The sequence below is a fragment of the Lolium rigidum genome, chromosome 2, assembly GCF_022539505.1.
Source record: "Lolium rigidum isolate FL_2022 chromosome 2, APGP_CSIRO_Lrig_0.1, whole genome shotgun sequence".
NCBI lineage: Eukaryota > Viridiplantae > Streptophyta > Magnoliopsida > Poales > Poaceae > Lolium > Lolium rigidum.
Genome location: NC_061509.1, coordinates 94,295,343 through 94,316,979, shown reverse-complemented (window position 1 = coordinate 94,316,979; position 21,637 = coordinate 94,295,343). Strand labels below are relative to the sequence as shown.

The 21,637-nt window shown below is 47.9% G+C and overlaps 1 protein-coding gene across 1 annotated transcript; it reads right to left on the bottom strand.

Annotated features, from left to right (window-relative positions):
* Positions 1 to 9,369: 9,369 nt before the first annotated feature.
* LOC124686919 (glyoxylate/hydroxypyruvate reductase HPR3-like) lies at positions 9,370 to 10,994 on the bottom strand. Its single transcript, XM_047220794.1, has 2 exons — positions 10,473 to 10,994; positions 9,370 to 10,028 (listed from the first exon to the last, which is right to left on the bottom strand). Exons 1-2 carry the CDS (start codon positions 10,956 to 10,958, stop codon positions 9,504 to 9,506), a joined length of 1,011 nt encoding a protein of 336 aa, XP_047076750.1. The 5' UTR covers positions 10,959 to 10,994; the 3' UTR covers positions 9,370 to 9,503.
* Between the last annotated feature and the right edge of the window lie 10,643 nt (positions 10,995 to 21,637).

The following is a 21,637-nucleotide window of genomic DNA, read 5'->3' as shown; positions in this document are numbered from 1 at the left end:
AATTACAAGAGGTGGCGTGCGAGAGCTATTCTCTGGCTTACAACCATGAGATGCTTTGACGCCACTAAGGGCAAGCCTGAAGGAGAGCTTACTCCCCTCGAGGAGAAAGCTTTTGAGGATGCCGACACCCTTCGAGGGGTGCTATCATCGGCGTTCTTGGCGAGAACATTGTTGACTCGTATTTGTCCATCTCTACGGGCAAGGATATGTGGGGACGCAATCGAGGCCAAGTTTGGGGTCTCGGATGCGGGCGGTGAACTGTATGTCATCGAACAATTTTATGACTTCAAGATGACTAATGAGCGCTCCATCGTTGAGCGGGCTCATGAGATACGAGTCCATTGCTAAGGAACTTGAGCAGTTCACTTGTGTGTTGCCGGACAAGTTTATTGCCGGAGGCATCATTGCCAAGCTTCCTCCTTCATGGAGGAATTTTGCTACTTCTCTGAAGCACAAGAGACAAGAGTTATCCACTACGGATCTCATTGGGTCTCTTGACGTGGAAGAAAAGGCAAGGGCAAAAGACACACGTGCTCGAGGTGTTGAGGGAGGTTCTAGTGCCAACTTGGTACAGAAGAAGAACTTCCAATCCTACAAGTCCAAGAACAAGAACAAGTATGATGGCAAACGAAAATTTGATGGGAAGAACAAGGCCTCACGGTCTACCAATTTCAAAAGGAAGACCGATAAGAAGAAAGGAGTATGCCACGTACGTGGTGATCCTGATCATTGGGCTCCCAATTGCCCAAACCGCTTTGACAAGCGTCAGCAAGGAAAGGGCGGCAAGACGTCCAATGTTGTCATTGGAGACACTAAGATGAAGGATGTTGGGTATGGTATATTTCCAACTGTCCTTTCAATATGTCATTCTCCTGAATGGTGGATTGACACAGGTGCAAATGTACACGTTTGTGCTGATATCTCCATGTTCTCTTCTTATCAGGTCGCAGGGACTTCAACCGTGTTGATGGGCAACGGCTCGCATGCTACTGTTCGTGGTGTTGGTACGGTCGATCTGAAGTTCACTTCGGGAAGATCGTGCGCCTGAAGAACGTGCATCATGTCCCTTCTATCAATAAAAATCTTGTTAGCGGATCGCTTCTGTGTCGTGATGGCTACAAGATTGTGTTTGAGTCCAATAAATTTGTTGTGTCAAAATTTGGAACCTTTGTTGGTAAAGGCTATGAGTGCGGAGGTTTGTTCCGCCTATCCTGTCAGACGTTTGTAATAAAGTTGTTATTCATATTTGCACCAACATTGAGACAAATGTTTGGCATTCACGTCTTTGTCATGTTAATTTTGGTTGTATGACGCGGCTAGATAAACTGAATTTAATTCCGAGTTTCACTAATGTAAAGGGTTCTAAGTGTCAAGTGTGTGTTCAAGCTAAGCAACCTCGCAAGTCTCATACGGCTGCGGAGGTAAGAAATTTGGCACCTCTAGAACTAATACATTCAGATATTTGCGAGATGAATGGTGTGTTGACAAAAGGTGGAAAGAAATACTTCATGACGTTGATTGATGACTCAACTAGATATTGTTATGTGTATCTTCCGAAATCGAAAGATGAGGCATTAAGTTTCTTCAAAATCTATAAAGCTGAAACAGAAAATCAACTTGAACGAAAGATCAAGCGACTTAGGTCTGATCGTGGTGGAGAGTATTTCTCAAATGAGTTTGACTCATTCTGTGCGGAACATGGTATAATCCATGAGAGGACGCCTCCCTACTCACCTCAGTCAAATGGGGTGGCCGAAAGAAAGAACCGCACTCTAACTGATTTGGTTAACGCCATGTTAGACACATCGGGTCTCTCGAAGGTATGGTGGGGGGAGGTGATATTGACTGCGTGTCATGTCCTAAACCGAGTTCCCACAAAGAATAAGGAGATAACTCCATTCGAAGAATGGGAGAAGAAAAGATTGAAATTCTCTTACCTACGGACTTGGGGATGTTTGGCTAAAGTCAATGTGCCAATTCCCAAGAAGCGCAAGCTTGGACCAAAAACTGTTGATTGTGTTGTTCTGGGCTATGCTTTTCATAGCATTGGCTATAGATTCTTGATAGTAAAGTCTGAGGTATCCGACATGCATGTTGGTACAATCATGGAGTCGAATGATGCGACTTTCTTTGAGGATATATTTCCCATGAAGGATATGCCCAACTCATTGAATCAGTGGATGCCTAGTACATCTATCCAAGAATTCGCTACAATTCCTGAATCCACCATTCCGATAGAACACCTTGAGAATCCCGAGGAGGATAACAATGAAGCTCCTAAAAGGAGTAAGAGACGGAAGGACTGCGAAGTCCTTTGGTAATGATTTCATTGTGTATCTCGTGGATGACACTCCCACTTCTATTTCGAAGCCTATGCATCTCCGGATGCTGACTACTTGGAAGGAAGGCTGTCCGAAGTGAGATGGATTCCATTTTGGCTAATGGAACTTGGGAGATTACTGATCGTCCTTATGGGTGCAAACCCGTAGGATGTAAATGGGTGTTTAAGAAGAAGCTTAGACCTGATGGTACAATTGAAAAGTACAAGGCACGGCTTGTGGCCAAGGGTTATACCCAAATGGAAGGTGAAGACTTCTTTGATACGTACTCACCTGTAGCTAGATTGACTACCATTAGAGTACTACTATCACTGGCTCCCTCATACGGTCTTCTCATTCATCAAATGGATGTTAAGACAGCTTTCCTAAATGGAGAGTTGGATGAGGAAATTTACATGGACCAGACCGGATGGATTTGTAGTAAATGGTCAAGAAGGAAAGGTGTGCAAATTGTTGAAGTCTTTATATGGTCTCAAGCAAGCACCTAAGCGATGGCATGAGAAGTTCGAAAGAACTTTAGCTGCTGAAGGCTTTGTTGTAAATGAAGTCGATAAATGTGTGTACTATCGCCATGGTGGGGGCGAAGGAGTCATTCTTTCCTTATACGTCGATGACATACTGATTTTCGGAACCAACCTGAATATCATCAAGAAGACCAAGGATTTCTTATCTCGTTGTTTTGAGATGAAGGATCTTGGGGTAGCTGATGTAATCTTAAACATCAAGCTATTGAAGGATGACAATGGTGGGATTACATTGCTTCAATCTCACTATGTGAAAAAGATCTTGAGTCGCTTTGGGTATAGCGATTGCAAGTCTTGTCCAACGCCTTATGATCCTAGTGTTCTGCTTAGAAAGAATAAAGCGACAGCTAGAGATCAACTGAGATATTCTCAGATTATTGGCTCACTTATGTATTTGGCTAGTGCCACGAGGCCTGACATCACCTTTGCTGTGAGCAAACTTAGTCGATTTGTATCAAATCCTGGCGATGATCACTGGCATGCTCTTGAAAGAGTGATGCACTATCTAAAGGGCACTGCGAGTTATGGCATTCACTATACTGGGTATCCGAGGGTACTAGAGGGCTATAGTGACTCAAACTGGATTTCGATGCTTGATGAGATTAAGGCCACTAGTGGATATGTATTTACACTTGGTGGTGGCGCTGTTTCTTGGAAGTCTTGCAAGCGAGACCATCTTAACGAGGTCAACAATGGAAGCAGAACTCACAACATTAGACACGACCACTTGTTGAAGCGAGTGGCTCCAGTGAACTCTTGATGAACTTACCCGTGGTTGAGAAACCAATACCTGCTATCCCAATGAATCGTGATAATCAAGCTGTGATCATCAAGGTTAACGGTTCTAAGGATAATATGAAGTCATCAAGGCATGTGAAGAGGAGATTAAAATCTGCCGGAAAAATGAGAAACTCCGGAGTTATTGCATTGGATTATATCCATACGTCTAGAAATCGGCGGACCCCTTCACAAAGGGTCTATCACGTAACGTGATAGATAATGCATCAAAGGAGATGGGTATGAGACCCACCGTTTAAGTTGTCCACAGTGGTAACCCATTCTATGTGATCGGAGATCTCGTGAATTAGAACTGGGAGACAAGATGTATGTCAACTGAGAGGAAAGTATCCTTACTCCTTGTATGATACCACTCCATAAAAGATGCAATACTTTCCTAAACTGCACGGTAGGCTGATTTATATTAATGTGTTCTAAGTTGCTAATTTAAGCACAGATGTTGTCTTGCAGAACATCCGTGGAAGAACACACCTATATGAGTTTGGTTGTTAAAACGTCGCAACCTATGAGAGTTGGGTGCTTTCTAATAAACTCATGAATGACGCATAAGCTCCACCCGCGGGAAGCCCTGCGACGGCCTAGTACCGGTCAAGGCTCTTTGTGAAGCTAGATTAGCAGAAAACTTGCAGTTCAAGGCTTAGTCCACTGTTCAAGTAGCAGTCTGGTGTAGCATAGAGTTCGGTGAAAGTTCAACTTAACAGTCTTCGCTATAGTACCGGTATATAAAACAATGTTTTGGAACCAAAGGCAAATTCTATGTGCCTCTAGGATCTGGTGGGGGATTGTTGGAATTTTGGCCCATATTGGACCAATACAATAAATATTCCAGAAATTCCTAATAAATCCTAGAGCCCCACATGACCCATTCATGCATGGCAGGGGTGGGACAAAAGTTTAGTCCCACATTGCTAGTTGAAGAAGAGTTGGAGCAGCTTATAAGGAGAGCTCTTCATACCATTTGTATGAGAGAAATAATAGGAGGAAATAGGAGCTGACCACACGCGCGCTCCTCCTCCAACGACGCCGCCGCTCGCTCGCCTCGTCACGACACGTCGCGTCGCGTCGCGCCGTGGGTTGCGGGAATGCCTCGAGCCGAGAGCCTCTCTCTCTTTCTTTTTGCCACTCACGAATGGGTATATGAACAGACGCAAGAATCTGAAACGTTTTTTTAGTGGGTTTTGAATACGAAGACTGTTCAGCTTCGGCTGCTGCCTGTTCGCTTCACCTCCCTGGCCCTTCGTTTCATCTCCTCGCGTGGCCTGTTCAGCTCCTCTCTCTGTGCCTATAAAAGAGGTCGCTCCTCTCCAGAGATACACGACGAGACACAACACCATATGCGCCTACCACTCGGTTCCAGAGCTTTGCGCCGCCGCTCAAGACTTCTCCATCCCGTCTACCGGCGTGCACCGCTGGACGGGACAGCAGACCTCCGGAACCCCGTCTCTTGTGATCCTGTACGGGAGAGAGGCGATAAGGTTTTTGGGGAGCGCTCTAGCGCGACTGCTGACTTCGACATCGACACGGAGGCCGACGACTACTTTCCCAACGATGACTTCTTCCCCGACATCGGCAACCTCTTCGGCGACATGGCTCTCAACGGCGACAACACCACCGCTGGTTCCTCTTCGGACCGTATGTGTTCTTGCCTTCCTTTTATGAGATCATGATGTTCTTCCTTCTCCTAGCAACATGTTCGGAGCTCATTGTCGGGAAACACATTGCTCTTATCAATCTGTTTAGACTTGTTGCTCCTTTATTCTATGGTGATTTGCATGACTAGTTTAGTCTCAAACTTTTTAGTTATGTTTTATCTACTGTTTTCTTTGATTAAATCATGGGAAAATTTGCTAATATATTCAACAGCTAACCTGCGTCCGACGCGTGTTGACTTCTCAGGAAACGAACGAACCCACGACTCCCGCGGACATATGGAACGTGGAAGGACGACTCCCGCGCGTGTTCGCCTCCCGCGCGACTCCACACGTACGCGACTCCCGCGCATCTACAACTCCCGCGTGGTACAAAATACAGCATGCATCGATCGGCAGGCACCAAGTACAGCTAGCTATCCAATGCATGGATCACGCCGGGACCAAAGTACAACTAGAGTTGTTCAAAAAAAAAAGTACAACTAGAGTACAACTAGCTAGCTGGAGCGGTACATCTCTAGTTAATATGAGTACTAACTCAATTACGTATAAAACACGAGTATAGTTGTATACACCACACAAGTACAGTTTCGTAACACACGAGTACAGTTGAACACACGGGCGAGTACAAGTACAGTCACACACACGAGCAGGTACAACCGCGCACACAAACAGGTACAGTCGCGCACACGAGCAGGTACAGTCGCACACACGAGCAAGTACATGTATAGAAGTACGGTCGCGCATACGAGCAGGTACAGTCACGCACAACACACGAGTACAGTTGAATAGACGAACGAGTACAAGTACTGTCATGCACACGAGCAGGTACAAACGCGCATACGAGCAGGTACAGTCATGAACACGAGCAAGTACATGTACATAAGTACAGTGGCGCACACGAGCAGGTACAATCGCGCGTAAGTACAGGTACAGTCCCGCACACGGGCGAGTACAGTTAGCGAGTAAAGGGAAAAATTACACCAAATACACTAAAAACAGAAGTACTTATCAGTTAAGACACGAGTACAGTTATGTACACACCACAGGTACCATCATAATATTATTGGAAGTACGAATTTTTTTTATCTCCAAACCTATCAACATGGGATCTAGTTTTGAAGATCGACGCGAGGATCTCAAAAGTGAAAACGGTTCGCAATTTGGACTTACGCGTTCTCAAGATATTTCATTTTGGAAAAACGAATCTAGAAGAAAAAGGGAAAAACTGACACAACTCAGTCTTCTCTCTCCTCTCCCATCCCCACCTTGCATCCCCTTGCGACACGTGGCGATTAGGGAGACTACTTCCTAGGGATTTTCTGGCACCACAGCGCGCCACTTGTCGCGTACGGAGCGAGTTATCTTCCCTTCGCGAAGGTCGGTCTTTTTTAAAAGTTTTCGTCTACAGTAACTTTTATGGTCATTTATTTCAGTTTTGTATTTGGTACGTCGGAAAATGGCTACTAGGCTATTCATCCATAGTATATGCACATTCAACCATATTTGACTTATGTGCACCAAGTGGGCTGGGCCTTGTAGGCAACCCAGACATGATTCCTTGACGTTGAAATATTTTAGCTATTTTGCTAACCGTAATCTTAATAAAAAAAACTATAAAACCACCATTTGGTTATGGTTAGTTTTTTCTTGGTTTGGTTTTCAGTTTCAGTTTGTTATGCACAACAGCTAAAATCACAACCCACTATCAATTCGTCGTAGCCCCAGCTACCCTCTAAATCTTGCCCCCCATCTCTAACTTCGACCATCACCGCACTTGTGAAACCCTAAGCTTCAGCATAGCTAAGAGTCGTGTACAAGGGGGGTAAGAATGGCAATTTTACCACGGTACGGGTACCTGTGGGTACTGTACCCGCGTGGGAAGGGAATGTGTACACTTTTATGCCCCATGGGTAGTACATATACCCTACCCATTAAGTTATGGGTAGGGCATGGGTATAGCCTCATACCCGTGGGTATATCCACACCCTACCCATTTATTGTCCATTTCTTAAGTGACACTTCTAATTTTGTTGACTTATAAGTTAGAATATGAGAATGTGATTTTTATATTTTGTTAATGGTTATGTACTCAACTACCTATTATTGAGTTGGGGTAAATCACCTTTAGTCAAATTTGTTATCGATAAATGCAAAATTGCGAGTGACTTGTGTACAATTTAACCTACCCATCGGGTACGCAATGGGTACGAGTATGGGTAAAGTTATATACCACGGGTATGGGTAGAAGTTTGTACCCATTGACTATACGGGTATGGATATGGTATTGCTCTACCATGCACATACTCTACCCATTGCCATCCTTATGGGGGAGGGCTCCTCACCATGGACCTGGTTAGGAATCGAGAACTCGGAACACCCTCCTGCACGAGCTAGGCCAGGCCCACCAGGTAATATAGTTTTTTCTGTTTCCCTTTTCTCTTGTTTCTCATCTGTATTTTTCATATTTTTTTAAAAAACTAATATTTTTAAATAATTAGTTATTAAAAAATATATACATTTTTTAAAAAATTGAACAACTTTGAAAACAACCTAATAAAATTTGAACAAATTTCAAAATTGAATGTCTTTCAAATTTGACTTTTTAACAAATCAGAACATTTTTAAAAACTAGTAAATCTAAACATTTTCTAGTTTAAACAAGTTCTTAAATATTTAAAAATCTGCTAGTTTTTGAAATTTTAATATTTTCTAATGTAAACATTTTTCAAATTTAAAAACAACAAAAGAAAAAAGAAAAGGAAGAAAAAAGAATGAAAAAACAGGAATGAAGAAAAAATAGAAAAAACAAAGCCCAACATCTAGCGGACAGGCCCACACCACCGCGAGGGATGCGGCGCGGTGCAAGTGGGCCAATCCTATACACCGACCAGGTTAGTGCCTACCAGGCACCGCACACCCTGGTTGGGTATTTGGCCTGACCCATTTTTCTTTTTTCCTTTTTTCGTTATCTTTTCTATTTTTTCTTTTCTCTTTTGTTTGTTTTTCTGTTTTCTTTTTTGGTTTATTTTCTTTTTTATTCAAAATCAAAAATTCAAATCTGAAAAATGTTTAAATTTGAAAAATGTTCAAATTCGAAAAATGTTCAAATTTAAAATATGTTCATTTTTTAAATGTTTAAATTTTAGATGAAAACAAAATTTAAATGTTCAATCTAGAAAAATATTCAAAATTTTAAAATATTTTGTTCTTAAAATCATTATTTTGAAAAAAATCAGAATTTTTGAAAAAATCAAAAAATAAAACTTTCAGATTTAAAACAGTTCAGCTTTTAACAAACCAAAATATAAACAGAAAAGAAGAAACAACAGAATAAAAAAATTACCTGATGGGCCGCGGCCCATTATACAGCCGCCGGATCAGGGTGTGCGACACCACGTCCGCACTGACCAGGTCGGTGTATAGGCGCTCCAGTGCAAGTGTGGACCTAATCAATCGGCACATAGCATTTGCCGTGTACATGATCCCTCGTGCCATCTCCACAAGTAAAAACAAAGACAAGTGTTCACGCCGATGGGCCAAAAGCGTATCTCTTATTGGCAGGGCTGGCCTCTATTGTCGCCTAAATGGACCCAGTACTAATTATGGGCTGTTCGTCCGTTAGCGTCCTGTTACCAGCACAGCAGCACTTGTTTCTGGCTGCTGCTCTTTCCGGTAGTTGCCAGCTTTGAAAATTCTCAACAACAACAAAACTGGCCAGCATTGAAATTTTCAAACCAACTTAGGAACCAAGACATAAGCCCTGGTCAGGTTAGAGGCTTCAGATGTGTCTTAAACCTGAGGCGCGTTGCTCATTCTACCACATGTAAGAACAGCAACTGTTTCTCCTTTATTCTGCTTCTTCTTACTGACTTTCTGTGGTCAGGCGCCTGGTGCTTGCTCCGTGCATGTTGCCTAATGGTGGAGAAGCGATGCATCCAGGGCAGTCTAGACTTCAGGAGTAGAATTACATGCCCTGGCCCGGCGTGTCTGTGGTGTTTATAATGTCAGCAACATGGTTTTCACAGGACAGTCAGGCAAATATATAAGCACCGAGTATAACTGATCGGCCACATAGCCTTGTTACTTCTCGGACAAGGAGACACATATATTTGCTTTTCACTACAGTAGTAAAATTACAACCCTGAGTATGGTAAGTATAATCCTTTGTACTGTTATATATTACTCCACATCTACTTGGGAAGCACAGGTGAGACCAATGGCTTACCATCGAAGAACGCCTCCAGGTTCCCGATCATGAGGTCGCAAAGATCGGAGCCAGACTCCGTGGTGAAGACCGCCTCATGTGCGGTGAGCACCACATTGTCCATGGAGAAGAACTCCGCCGGCACATCGGGCTCCTTCTCGAAGACGTCGAGGCCCGCGCCAGCTATCTCCCCTCCCTTCAGTGCGCTGATCAGCGCCGCCTCGTCGATGTTCCCTCCACGGGCGATGTTCACCACTACGCCGTCTTTTCCTAGTGCCTCCAGGACATCCTTGTTGACGATGTGCTGCGTCTGATTGTTCAGGGCGCATGCTACGATGAGGACATCGGATTCGGCAGCGAGGCTGAGCACATCGAGGAAATATCTGAAGGAGACGGCATCTTTTGGTCTTCTGGAGTGGTACTGGATGACGCAGCCAAATGCTTTGAGACGCTTAGCAATCGATGAACCGATGCTCCCCAAACCGATGATGCCTACACGCTTGCCACCGAGCTGGTAATATACCAGAATTAGTATGGACATTATTTTCATTGGAGGTGAAATGTATGTATGTGACTGTGTATGCCAAGAACAGAGCTTGGGCAAATTGGTTAGAGCTTACTACCGGTGAGAAATTGAACGATGAACACACTAACAACGTCGGGTAGTGTTCAGATTTCCATTTTGTTCAACAGAAAACACACTGAACTATATTGCTCTACTGGTGTTCTCAGTGAAGAATTTATCAGAAGAAGAAATTTGCATACCATGCTACAATTCTGAACAATTTGATGACAAGGTGGTTCGAATCTTAGCAGCTCAATCAAATAGTTGATAAATCTCTTGTGATTTGAACGGATTACGAATTTTATTCTCGCAATTTGGATCAAAATGGGAAAAAATTGTGAACTTATATGTGTCTGTTACTGTCTTGAGAAGAGAAATAAACTGACAGACCTTGGAGCCAAGCGGATAATCCCCTTGAACCGGCCACATCCCGCGCCGGACATAGCGGTCAGCCGCCGAGACTCGCCGGAGCACGTCGATCAGGAGGCCTACGGCGTGGTCGGCCACGTCGGTGGAGAAGGTCTGGCCAGCGCCGGCCACGACGACGCCCCGGCGCGCGCACTCGGTGACGTCGATGTGGTCCAGGCCGGCGGCGGTGGTGACGACGCAGCGGAGATACGGCGCCGCGTCTAAGAAGGCTGCGTTGATGCGGATGGTGCCGTCGCCTACGACGAGCGCGGCCCGCGGGGGCTCGGGCTCCGCGGCGGCGGACGCGGCGAGGAATGCCGGGAGGGGGGCGCCCGAGGCGTAGAAGTTGACAACGCGGTAGCGCGCGCGTAGAGCGGCGGCGAGGCGGTCGTTTGCGCGGCGCAGGAGGAGGACCGAGTGCTTGGCGCCGGAGGGAGGAACCGTCGCGACGGGGATGGCGGACGCCATCGGATGTTGAACCTGCCCACCTGCCTGAACTCCCTTTTTTTTGTCTTCCTTTCCAAACACTACATACGCATACGGCTCACACATACATATATACAATCACCTCTACACATGCACACGCGTACATCCTACCTCTCAACATATACTATCAGCGTGCATCATACAAACTTTGGTTAAATTTTGAACTTTTCAATAAAATTTGTCGAAGTGATTGAAGTTCCATTAATCAAATGATTTAGAGTATCAGTCGCGTTCTCAAAGTGTTCCCAACCGACGCTAGATTGAACGTTTGGAAACGCCACCACTTCGTGCTGTGTTTGGGCACGTCTCTCTCCAGTTGCGTTCCCTAAACGCGCTCCCACATTTTTTTTACATTAAAATAAAAAATTATTTTTGTTGTATTTTCATTTAAATAGAGAGGAGAAACATTACACAAATTAATACGTAGTTTGAAATATAGTTAAAACATTGCAAATGAGGAAATCTAACTAGTGTTGGCCTCGGAGATTTCGTGCGTTCGTTGCCAAGCAAGAACATTCTCAGACACTCTCTGAAAGTATAGAGATGGTAAACCTAGAGGGGGGGTGAATAGGTTTCTACAAATTTTAATTCTTTCTTTGCAATATTAGGCTTTGCGGAATATAAAGATGAGCCTAATGCAAACTAGGTGAAGCAACCTATATGAGGATACAACTAACTCAAGCACGAAGGCTCTCACGAGCGAGTTAAATCACAAGTAAGGAGTTCGGTTAGAGATAACCGATAGCACGCGGAGACGAGGATGTATTCCCGTGTTCCCTTGCTTTGCAACAAGGTACGTCACGTTTGGAGGAGTGGAGGTCCCACGAAGGATTCCCCGCGCCACGAAGGCTCACCCTATTCTCCGGAGCCTATCCCACGAAGGAATAGCTCACTCACTTGTGGTAGACTTTGAGGTAGCCTCCAAACCTTCACAATCTTGCCCGGAGCAAATCCACGGCCCGGATGCTTCCGGACTCCTCTTGCCCACCTAGGGTTTCCAAGGAACCCTAGGAAGCAAGCTTCTCAATGAATACAAGGGGGAATGAGATTTGGCTTGGTAGAACGGTAGATCGGGTCCTCCTCTAGTGATTCCCCGGAGGGATTTTAGTTTGGGTGGAGGAGGAGGGAGATCTGAGGCTTTTGGTGTTTCTAGCAATGGAGTAGGAGAGAGAGAGCTCAAGAACAGTTTATAGTATGTTGCCTAACCCTTCCAAGGTAGAAGAAGGGGTATATATAGTGTTCTTCAAAATCTGGCCGTTGCCACTTGCCACCTCGAGCATTCTTCCCGACAAACCCGGTCGGACCGGGACCACAGACCGGACAGCCCGGTCGTGAGGCCGGTCAGACCGGACTGGTGACCGGAGCACCTTTGCGTCGTCCTGGCGCTTCTCCGGTTGGTGCCCGGTTGCTGCCCGGTTTCCGAGCGGTCGACCGGAGGGAGCGCCGGACCCGCCGGTCGGGAGCCCGGTCGGCCGGGCCACGGACCGGACCTCGCTGGTCCTCCTTTGGAGCCCGGTTTCCGACCGGTCGACCGGCCGTACGCCGGACTGGCCGGTTGTCGGCCCGGTTGGACCGGGCAGGTGACCGGATTTCTCCTGTAACCCCTTTTTGATTGTTGTTGAAATGGGGGTCACCTTTAGCCTTCTTGTTCCATTGATACACCTTTATACCTTTTTGGCTAATACCGGGAATCATCTAGTAGTCATGTATTAGTCCAAATACACTAGCACGGTGTCATTGTTACCAAAATAATGGATAAGGGTAAAATACCCTTACAATCTCCCCCTTTTGGTATACGATGACAAACCGAGCTAGAGTCACAAATAGATATTATGATAAGCTCTAAACCTTGATTCCATATAAGATATTACGAAAGCTCCCCCATAGTGTGTGCACTTGGAGAATTTGCGTTTGAATGCAAAGTGCACCACTTGTGAAACATGAGAAGCTCCCCCAATATCTTTAGGAAACAAGCATGGTATGGAGATGTGCATATCAAGATATATAAGCATAACACACATAAACATCCTAACATAGAGTAGCACACATAATAGTCGTCCATACACATCCATACATGAGTTATTGGAAATAGCAAATAGTTCTTGAAAAACTCAAAGTAAACAAGCACAAGCCATATAAAATCCAAATAAGGCAACTCCCATGGCTTGTGGCACTCAAAGAACCCCGTGGTTCCTAGACTCTACTCTCTTCTCCCCCTTTGGCATCGGAACACCAAAAAGGCGAAGAAAAGAGGAGAGATGCTATCGCACCCATCAGTAGTGACCAAACCCAAGCGAGGAGGAGCTCTCGCGTGCATCATCATCAGCCGCATCATCATCATCACCCGCATTATCATCAGCATCCTCAGCAGCATCATCAGCAGTAGGAGAGGGAGCACGAGCCATCCTAGTAGGAAGAGCACCATGAGCGTACACGGAGTAGTCGAAGTTCTGAAGCATCTCATCGGTAAGAAGAGGCATCTCCCACTGAGGAGCTACCACGAGGCTCCATCTCGGGTCCAGGGAGGAGGAACAGGGTGGTTCCTTGAGGCCATGAATTCATTCTCGGCGCCTCCGTGTCTCTCGAGTCATAGAAAGAGTCTGATGTGCAACATCATTGCTGTTCTTGCACATTTGGAACATGCATGTGAAGAAACGAGCAGCCCCATGCTCGGGAGCGCCGAGAGTGACTGGAGCTAGCATCATGATCATGGTGTGCCTTGGAGCGGCGCTCAGAGGTGGGCATCATGGAGGGAACGTCTGGACGAGTGGCCTCCTGAATGGGAAACCTGAAGAGGTCCATGATGACTCTTTCACCACGAGCGTTCCGAGGAGCGGGAACAATGTAGTTGATGAGCCGCTGAACATACTGGGCGTAGTTAGGAGTCATGCGGTCCATAATGGCTCTCTTCAGTTCACAGTAGATTAGATCACAGCCATCAATCTTCCTTACCCTGTCAGGATGACAATAGTACATCAAGTTGAGGTGATAGTTCCGGACTTCACTGTGGTCGCCAGACTTGCTGATGAGGTTCTCACGGAACAGCTTGGCAAGTACCAGATAGGAGTAATACATCCCAGAGATAGTGGGAGGTCCAGGAGTAGGGTTCGCAGGATAGCAGAAAGAGATGTCACCCTTTGTAAGCCTGGACCGTGAATGAATCCTGTATCCGGGATTACTGTCATCACCACAACCCATGGCTGCACGGAACTGAGAGTAGGAGCATGAGTACTTCGTCTTGCCTGTCATCCAGGTGAGGGTGCGGTCCTCATCATCATGAAATAAGACGGTGCAGTGAAACTGGCGGACAAGGAGGGGACAAAAGGTGGGATCATCTTGGGTATCATCCGGCTTGAGGCACACGAGATCATACAATCCCAGACCCTTCAAGGTTTGAACCACAAAACGGTACTTTGTGGCTTCATGCAGTGCAAGCTCGTCAGGATTGATGGCCTTGGGTGAGACAATATTACCATGCTTCATAAACTCATGAGAATCATAGAAACCCTCCCAGAGGGCTGCTTGTGTGTTGGTCCAGAAGGCCCTGTCCGAGCGAGTGTAAGTTGGCTCCTTAAAGCGATACGGATTCACCGTCCTCCATTCTTGCCACTCAAGGCGGTTTGCAAGCCCAACATTCATGGTTGGCACTACCTCATCATCCTCGTGGACAACTTGCTTATCCTTGTGCTTGGTAGCAACAGACTTGGTTCGACCCCGAGCTGAGCTGCCAATGTCAGTATCCTGCTGAGCTTGAGGAGGAACGCGGCTACTAGACCGACGAGGAGGATCAGTCCTTCCTCTCTTGGAAGCACTACCACGTGGTGGCTCACCACTCCAACTATCTGTGAATGAGAAAATAGAGCAAGGATAGCAGTGGGGTAAGTGTACATGTCATCAGTAAGAGAGAAACCAAGAGAGCATAGCATATATTCAAGTGTAGTGATGAAATTGTGCGAAAACTGGGCAGCTCGGCGCAGTGGCCGGTCAAACCGGACAGCAGACCGGACTGGCCGGTTTCCGACCGGTCGACCGGGCCATGCACCGGGCCGGCCGGTTGAGCGGCCGGTCGACCGGGCGCGTGACCGGATATGTCGAGTTGTGATGATGTGCCCAGATTTTCTACCACAAAACCATGCAAAAGCTCATAAACTTGAATATAGACTATAGCAATGTAGTGGAGAAGTGCATTGTGGTGTGAGACACTCTAGGTGGCATGAGGACTTACTAACCCTAACCCTAACCCTAACTTTTATCAACTTTCCTCAAAAATGAGCAATGGGAGAGGGAAAGCAAGAGGGAGAGGGATAGGGAGAAAGATTTACCCGAAGACATCGTCCTCTTTGCTCAAGTGAGCAAGAAGAACTCGTGAAGAAAGCCTTGAGGACCAAATCCCCAAGATCTCCCAAAATAGCTTGAGAGGGACCAAATCCTTGGGTGAAGATGCTTGAGAGGTCCCGATCTATGTTTGTGTGAAGTTTGGGAAGAAGCTAGTGGTGGGAAGTGCCTAGGACGTGGTGGAGATGATGGAGGCGGCGACCATGGAGGTTTCAGAGGTGGGGGATAATGAGGAAGAAGTTCCCCAAGGGGTATCCTCTCCAAAACATAACAGCCCGCACGGCCGGTCGGGAGTCCGGTCAGACCGGGCTGGTGACCGGCTGACCCGGCCCAGACTCCGGTTTCCGACCGGTCAACCGGACCGTCCGGTCAGGGACCCGGTCCAACCGGACCGTCCGGTCAGGGACCCGGTCCAACCGGACCAGGGACCGGCCAGCCCAGAATTTCCTAATTTTGCCTCGTTTTTGCCCCTATGCTTTGTGTAATGTGTGTGAGTGCTCAAATGATGACATGTACATATAGATAGATAGATGATGATGAGATGAGCATAGACATGGGGTTGGAAAACACAAAGTCCTCTAGGCATACCCATTGGAGAGAAAATCCAAACAAGATGTGAATAGCAACAATGGGCATGATTCGAAGTGTATATCAAGAATCATAAGTCATTATGGAATGATTTTTGCAATAAGATCATTTGGCCTTATATAGTCAAATCAATTTGTAATGAAGGCTCAATGAGGGGCGGGGGATTACTCCCCCTATGTGAAAGCGCAAATGTCATGAGACCTCGAAGAGACATGCTTGGGTCCATATAATGACATTGGGTCTATTTATGTTGCACACATAGGTATGCATCATACCAAGACATGGTAAGATGACTATCCCCATATGTGCTTGTTGACGTCAGAAACCCCCTGGCGGGCAGAGACGGTCAACACGGTAGAGCCGGGAACAACTAGGGCTGCGGCTGGCCCCAGTCCCTCAGAGCGACGGCCCGCAAAGCCTCCTGGTCGCACGCGCCGATGTTTATCACAAGGGCGTGCCACCTGACCTATACCTGGTCGGAAGGTGTGGATGATGCCTCGCTTAGTTTCCTGCAGGGCACACACGTAAACATTAAATACGAGCCTCGATCGGCTCTCAGGTTATCCTGTGGATCGGCTCAAAGAGCCGATCCACGCATGATTCGGACGGGGTGTCCGAATATATGGTGGTCCCGCTTGATCAAGGTAAAGCTAATGAGATCTACGACGATCTAGGGTTTTCACCGCATAATCGGATCGTCCTACTCCAGAGTTGGGCCTCGCGGCCACGCACGGTGATCGTAAGCCGATCCTAAACAAGGCCTAAAAACCAACACGAGGTTGATCCTCGGAACATCCTCGCTTAGGGCCAACGAACGACACCCTACGTGCCGCTGGACCCTCCCCCTTTGTAAGGCCTAACTATTGCGAGATATTAAACTAATCCTTGTAGAACAAGGAGCAATCGTAACGGATCGGATCTACTAAACTATGATCAAGTGGGTGCCGCCCCTACACCTAAGATAGGTGTAAGGGCGGCTAGACATGCAAGGGTTGCACTACGAAAGCATGTAATATGAAGAACAATGCTAACCCTAACATGTCTAAGATAACTACGTTGCTCGCCATCAAAAAGGCTTCAAGTACGAGCAACGCGTGAACAACGTAGGCAGGCTTGGCTGCCTAGATCGCAAGATGCGATCTAGGCAGCATGATGCTTACCGGTAGAAACCCTCGAGACGAAGGAGTTGGCGATGCGCCGAGATTTGTTTGTGGTTGAACGTTGGTTGTTGTTTATTCCATAAACCCTAGATACATATTTATAGTCCAGCGGACTTTCTAATGTGGGCGTGCACTGGTAAAACTCTAACTTCTAAACTAAGATGCGATCTAATATGTTACAGATACACGGGCAATTAAGCCCAACTTGGTATAAAAGGCCGATTCACATATTCCTTCTATATATATATTCTTCACGTCCATTTTGATCGCGGCCCACCTCTGACTCGGTCAAATTCTGGTGATAACACATGCCCCCCTGGTTTTGGAAATGACATTTCCAAAATCATTACGCTTTCTTTCGTCGGGTCATGTCGTGGCGAGCGTAACCGCCGCGAATCCCCATCATGATGCCTTGCCCCTTCCACTTCTCCACGTGGCCGCAAAATTTTCCTGTTGGGCAACACCTCCTCGGAAGCTGCTGTGGCATTGAATCTCTCTCATATCCCCTTTATTTAACCGTTCCAAACAGCTTGTGTTTCCTTCGTCCTCCTCGCATTAGCACAAAAAACCCTCTGTGCCGCCATGTCTTCTTCCTCCTCCTCCGAGTTTTCCTACGGGTCCGACTCCTCCCGCGAGACGCCGCCGGAAATTCGTGCCCCGGAAGACTGGGACGAGGAGAGCCATGCCTCCTCCATTTGGTCCGAGGACGACAAGTCCTTGACCAGCGGGGATGAAGATCTTCAGTTCCTCGCCGACGGGGACTGGAGTCACAAAGCGAGGACGACCAGTTCTCCTGGGACGGCTGCCCCACTTCTGAAGAAGAGGGAGAAGAAGACGACGACGACGACGACTCCCTCGAGGGCTACCCGCCGGCGAAACGCCTCCGCATGTGGTGGGACGACGACAGCAGCGACGACGAAGACGGAGACGAAGCCCCTGTAGAGGGCTACGTGAGTAGCGACGAGGAGCCCATCGGCAGCAGTGCCGATGAGAGTTCTGAGGATGATGATGAGGGCAGTGATGGCCCGTAGACTAGGATCTAATAGTATAGGCCTAGCAGTAGTAGATTGGTCAATAGACCCTTCTTTTGTTCTTCCTTCCTTGATCAATCGGCTCCCCATTGTAAGAAATCCCAATATTAATGAAGAATTCCTTTAACTTGATTTCGCCGATTTCTTTCATGCTGAGTTTGTCGACTGCTGGCCTAATCCATGCTTAATGACTGATGGTAACGCATCGCTTCATGATAATCTGCGAGCCGAGGCCAATTTAGCCATTCCTCCAAGCTAGCTAGCTCGCCGATGACGATGGCACGATCGATCTTAGTAAGCCGGCAACTTGATCTTTGAGCAGAGCGGCTTTAAAAAAGCCCCGGAACCGCCTTGGATGCTCAAACCGATGACTCCGTAACGTAACACCGCTCTCCAAACCAGCTAGTGTCGTAGGGCTAGCCGATTCCAACCAAATCGGCTCCCCAGAGCAACGACCTTTATGGCGAGCTGCCCCCCGAGCCTTAATGAAGGCGAATCAGCCACATGTGCCGATATTAGCCTTAACTCATGACGTAGCTCCAAGCAGAGAACCTTCAAGGTGAGCTGCCCCCCGAGCTTCTTCAGTTCTTCCTGCGCCTTGCCAACTAGATCGGCTCCTTTCCTTTGGTGGATCTTATGCAATCCATCCTTGACCTGATCTGTGCGTCCAGGCTGCTCTTGGCATTGTTCTTGAAGAGAGGATCCGAGTCCTTAAGCTACTCCATTAAGGAGTTCTTTCATTAAAACCTTCTTCGTGCTCCATTGACCCTCTGATCGTATCAGTTATTCCCCTTGAGTCGATGTCTGCTGCATCGGCTGTGCTCGAAAACTTTCGAATTTTCAGATTTTTTTTTTACGGCCGACTGGTGCATCGGCCCCCACACTCCAATACCCATCACCAAAGGATGAGACGCTTCTATTGCATATCCTCGTGTTCTATCCACCTGGGTGCCCCCCCGAGCCGATTCTGTCAAGAGAATTGATGGTATCGGCTCTGTTGGATAACATGTTGAACCCAGTGCGTAATGGTGGGTGAGGATAATTTTGGCCGATTGCTGGAATCGGCCTCCACGTTGCTTGCTCGGTGAAGGTTTTGTAAGTTCCCTTCATAAATTTTTGGGGCCGATCACAAGGATCAGCCTCGCCATGTTTGCTCCTTGACGTGCCCTTGCTACTCGTTCAGGCCGGTAGACAGAACCAGTCCAATCTCTGACTTTATCATGTTGGTACGCTTGCTGTCGTCCACCTTGGATGTATCGTGTAACCGTGGAGCACTGAGCTTCGTCGGAAGAACGAGCACCATGTTTGTGCCAGCCGATGTTTCATCATCGGCTTTCCTTGCTTGGGGCGCCACTCCATTTTCCGTGGGCGACCCTCTTCATCCAGGGTTCGCCGAACCTTCGCAGCCAGATCAGGCCTTGCCTTCCTCAATGTATGCAAGTATAACCTCTCGGCTTCTTCCAGGCCGCGCAATCGTTGAACCCTGCGTTTCTGGGAACGGCTGAGTCCGTCAGGGCACCACCTTGGCCGGTGATACCTGTCTCCTTCTTCCCCCCTCGTCTTCTGAATCCTCGAGATCTTTCAACCGAGGGGACTCAGCTCGTTTGCTCTGTGGCGGGAGAGGTCCTAAGCGCTCGAACACGGACACGTTGGCTGCCTCCTTCTTCTTCCGGTTGCATTACGGGCAATTGCCGATTGTTGGCAATCGGCTTATTCCCGAATCCCAGCAGTGCTCGAAGAAAGGACAATCCCGAGTGCTCGTCCTCGTCGTCCCGCTCCCTTGCCTTTCCCTTGGCACAATGCTCGTGCTCCTCCTCATCGCGATTATGCCGACGATGTCTTCGGCTTCTCTAGCCGGACGATCTCTTTCATCATCATCGCCTGGACCGTCGGCGTTGGTCGTACTAACTCACATACTTGTTGAGGAGGTGATCGGAGAGAGGTCGCCGATATCTTATGTTCTTCACTTCTCCCTCCGTTACGTAGCGCTTGCCGTCTTGGCGGAGCCGATCGCGTGGAGCGGCTTCCTCTCGTATCTTTGCTATGAGAGCAGCTGCCCTCATCTCCATCCTTGCCGCCGTGGTGTCCAAGATCTACCATGTTGATATTGCACAGAAACCCGGCCGGCACCTTCCATGGCAAGCATACTCCACCATGTTCACGGCGGGAAAGGGGTGTGTGTCGACCTTCATGGCGTATTGGTTGAAAATCAACCGTCCGTTTTCTATCGCCATTTGGATCGCTCGCCGCCACACCCTGCGATCGTTGGTGGTGTGGGAGAACGTGTTATGCCATTTGCGGTATGGCCTTCCGTTCAGCTCTTGCACCGTGGGGAACTTGTGGCCTTCGGGTACCTTTATATGCTTCTCCGCGAGTAAGAGGTCAAAAATCTGCTCCGTCTTAGTCACGTCGAAGTCGAACCCTTTTGGAGGGCCTTGTGGCTTCACCCATTTGCAGGTCACGGGGCCTCGTCGCTCGAGTCCATTCAGCCACCGCTACCTCCCCGATCTCCCATGGCACCTTCATCTTCGTCCGCCTCAACCACGTCACCACCCGCTTGAATTTGTCCTCGGTAAACATCCGGGTGGCGCTGTTCATATGCTTGTCGCCTTCGCACCATGTGCGCTAACGAAGGGTAGTCCGCTTGGGAGGCCACGTCCTTGATTGATGATGAGAGACCCACCACCGCCAACTCGATCGCTTCTTTTTCACTTATACGAGCCGAAAAGCATCGGTTCCTAATGGTCCTGAAGCGCTGGACGTATTCTGCCACTGTCTCCCCGCGCTTCTGTCGTACTTGCGCTAGATCGGCAAAACCAACATTGGAAGCCTCTGAGTGGTACTGCTCATGGAACTGCTCTTCCAACTGCTTCCAAGTTTGGATGGAGTTCGGTGGCAGCGATGTGTACCACCCGAAAGCCGATCCTGTGAGGGACTGTGAGAAGAACCTCACGCGCAACTCATCCGACGCTGAGATCGTGCCCAGCTGTGCCAAATATCGGCTCACATGCTCGATGGAGCTGGAACCATCCGATCCACTAAACTTCGTGAAGTCCAGGAGCCGATATTTGGGTGGCAGCGGGATCGGTTCGTAGCTGTTGGGATACGGCTTGGTGTAGCCGAACGCTTTCCTTTTCGGCATCATGCCGAACTGATCTTTCAGAATTGCACAAATCTGATCCGCTGTGATGGCTGAAGGTGTCGAACCCTGAAGATTCACCGGGGTGGCATACTTAACCAGCCATGCTTGCTTTTCCGGTTCTAAGCCAACTGCAGGAGCTGGGCTTTGGAGGTTTGTCGGAGTGGCGTACTTAGCCAGCCACGATTGCTTCTCAGGATCGGCTCCTGACGTTCCTCCTGCCGTTCCAGAGGCCGCTGATATTGCAGCCTGGTTCGAGAGTGCCCAGGCGTTGCAGTCCGGTACGTATGCGCACGTGTATCCGTGCGGGATCTCCTTAGGTGGCTCGGTAGGAATTGGTAGTCACTAGGATCACCACCAACCTTGTAGACGACGTATGCCGATGAGTTCGGCAGTTCCGGTGCTACC

Coding starts and splice junctions, on each gene's coding strand:
- LOC124686919 (XM_047220794.1), bottom strand. CDS start 10,958: ATGGCGTCCGCCATCCCCGTCGCGACGGTTCCTCCCTCCGGCGCCAAG. Junction 10,029..10,472: donor ATTATCCGCTTGGCTCCAAG/GTCTGTCAGTTT, acceptor GTATATTACCAG/CTCGGTGGCAAGCGTGTAGG.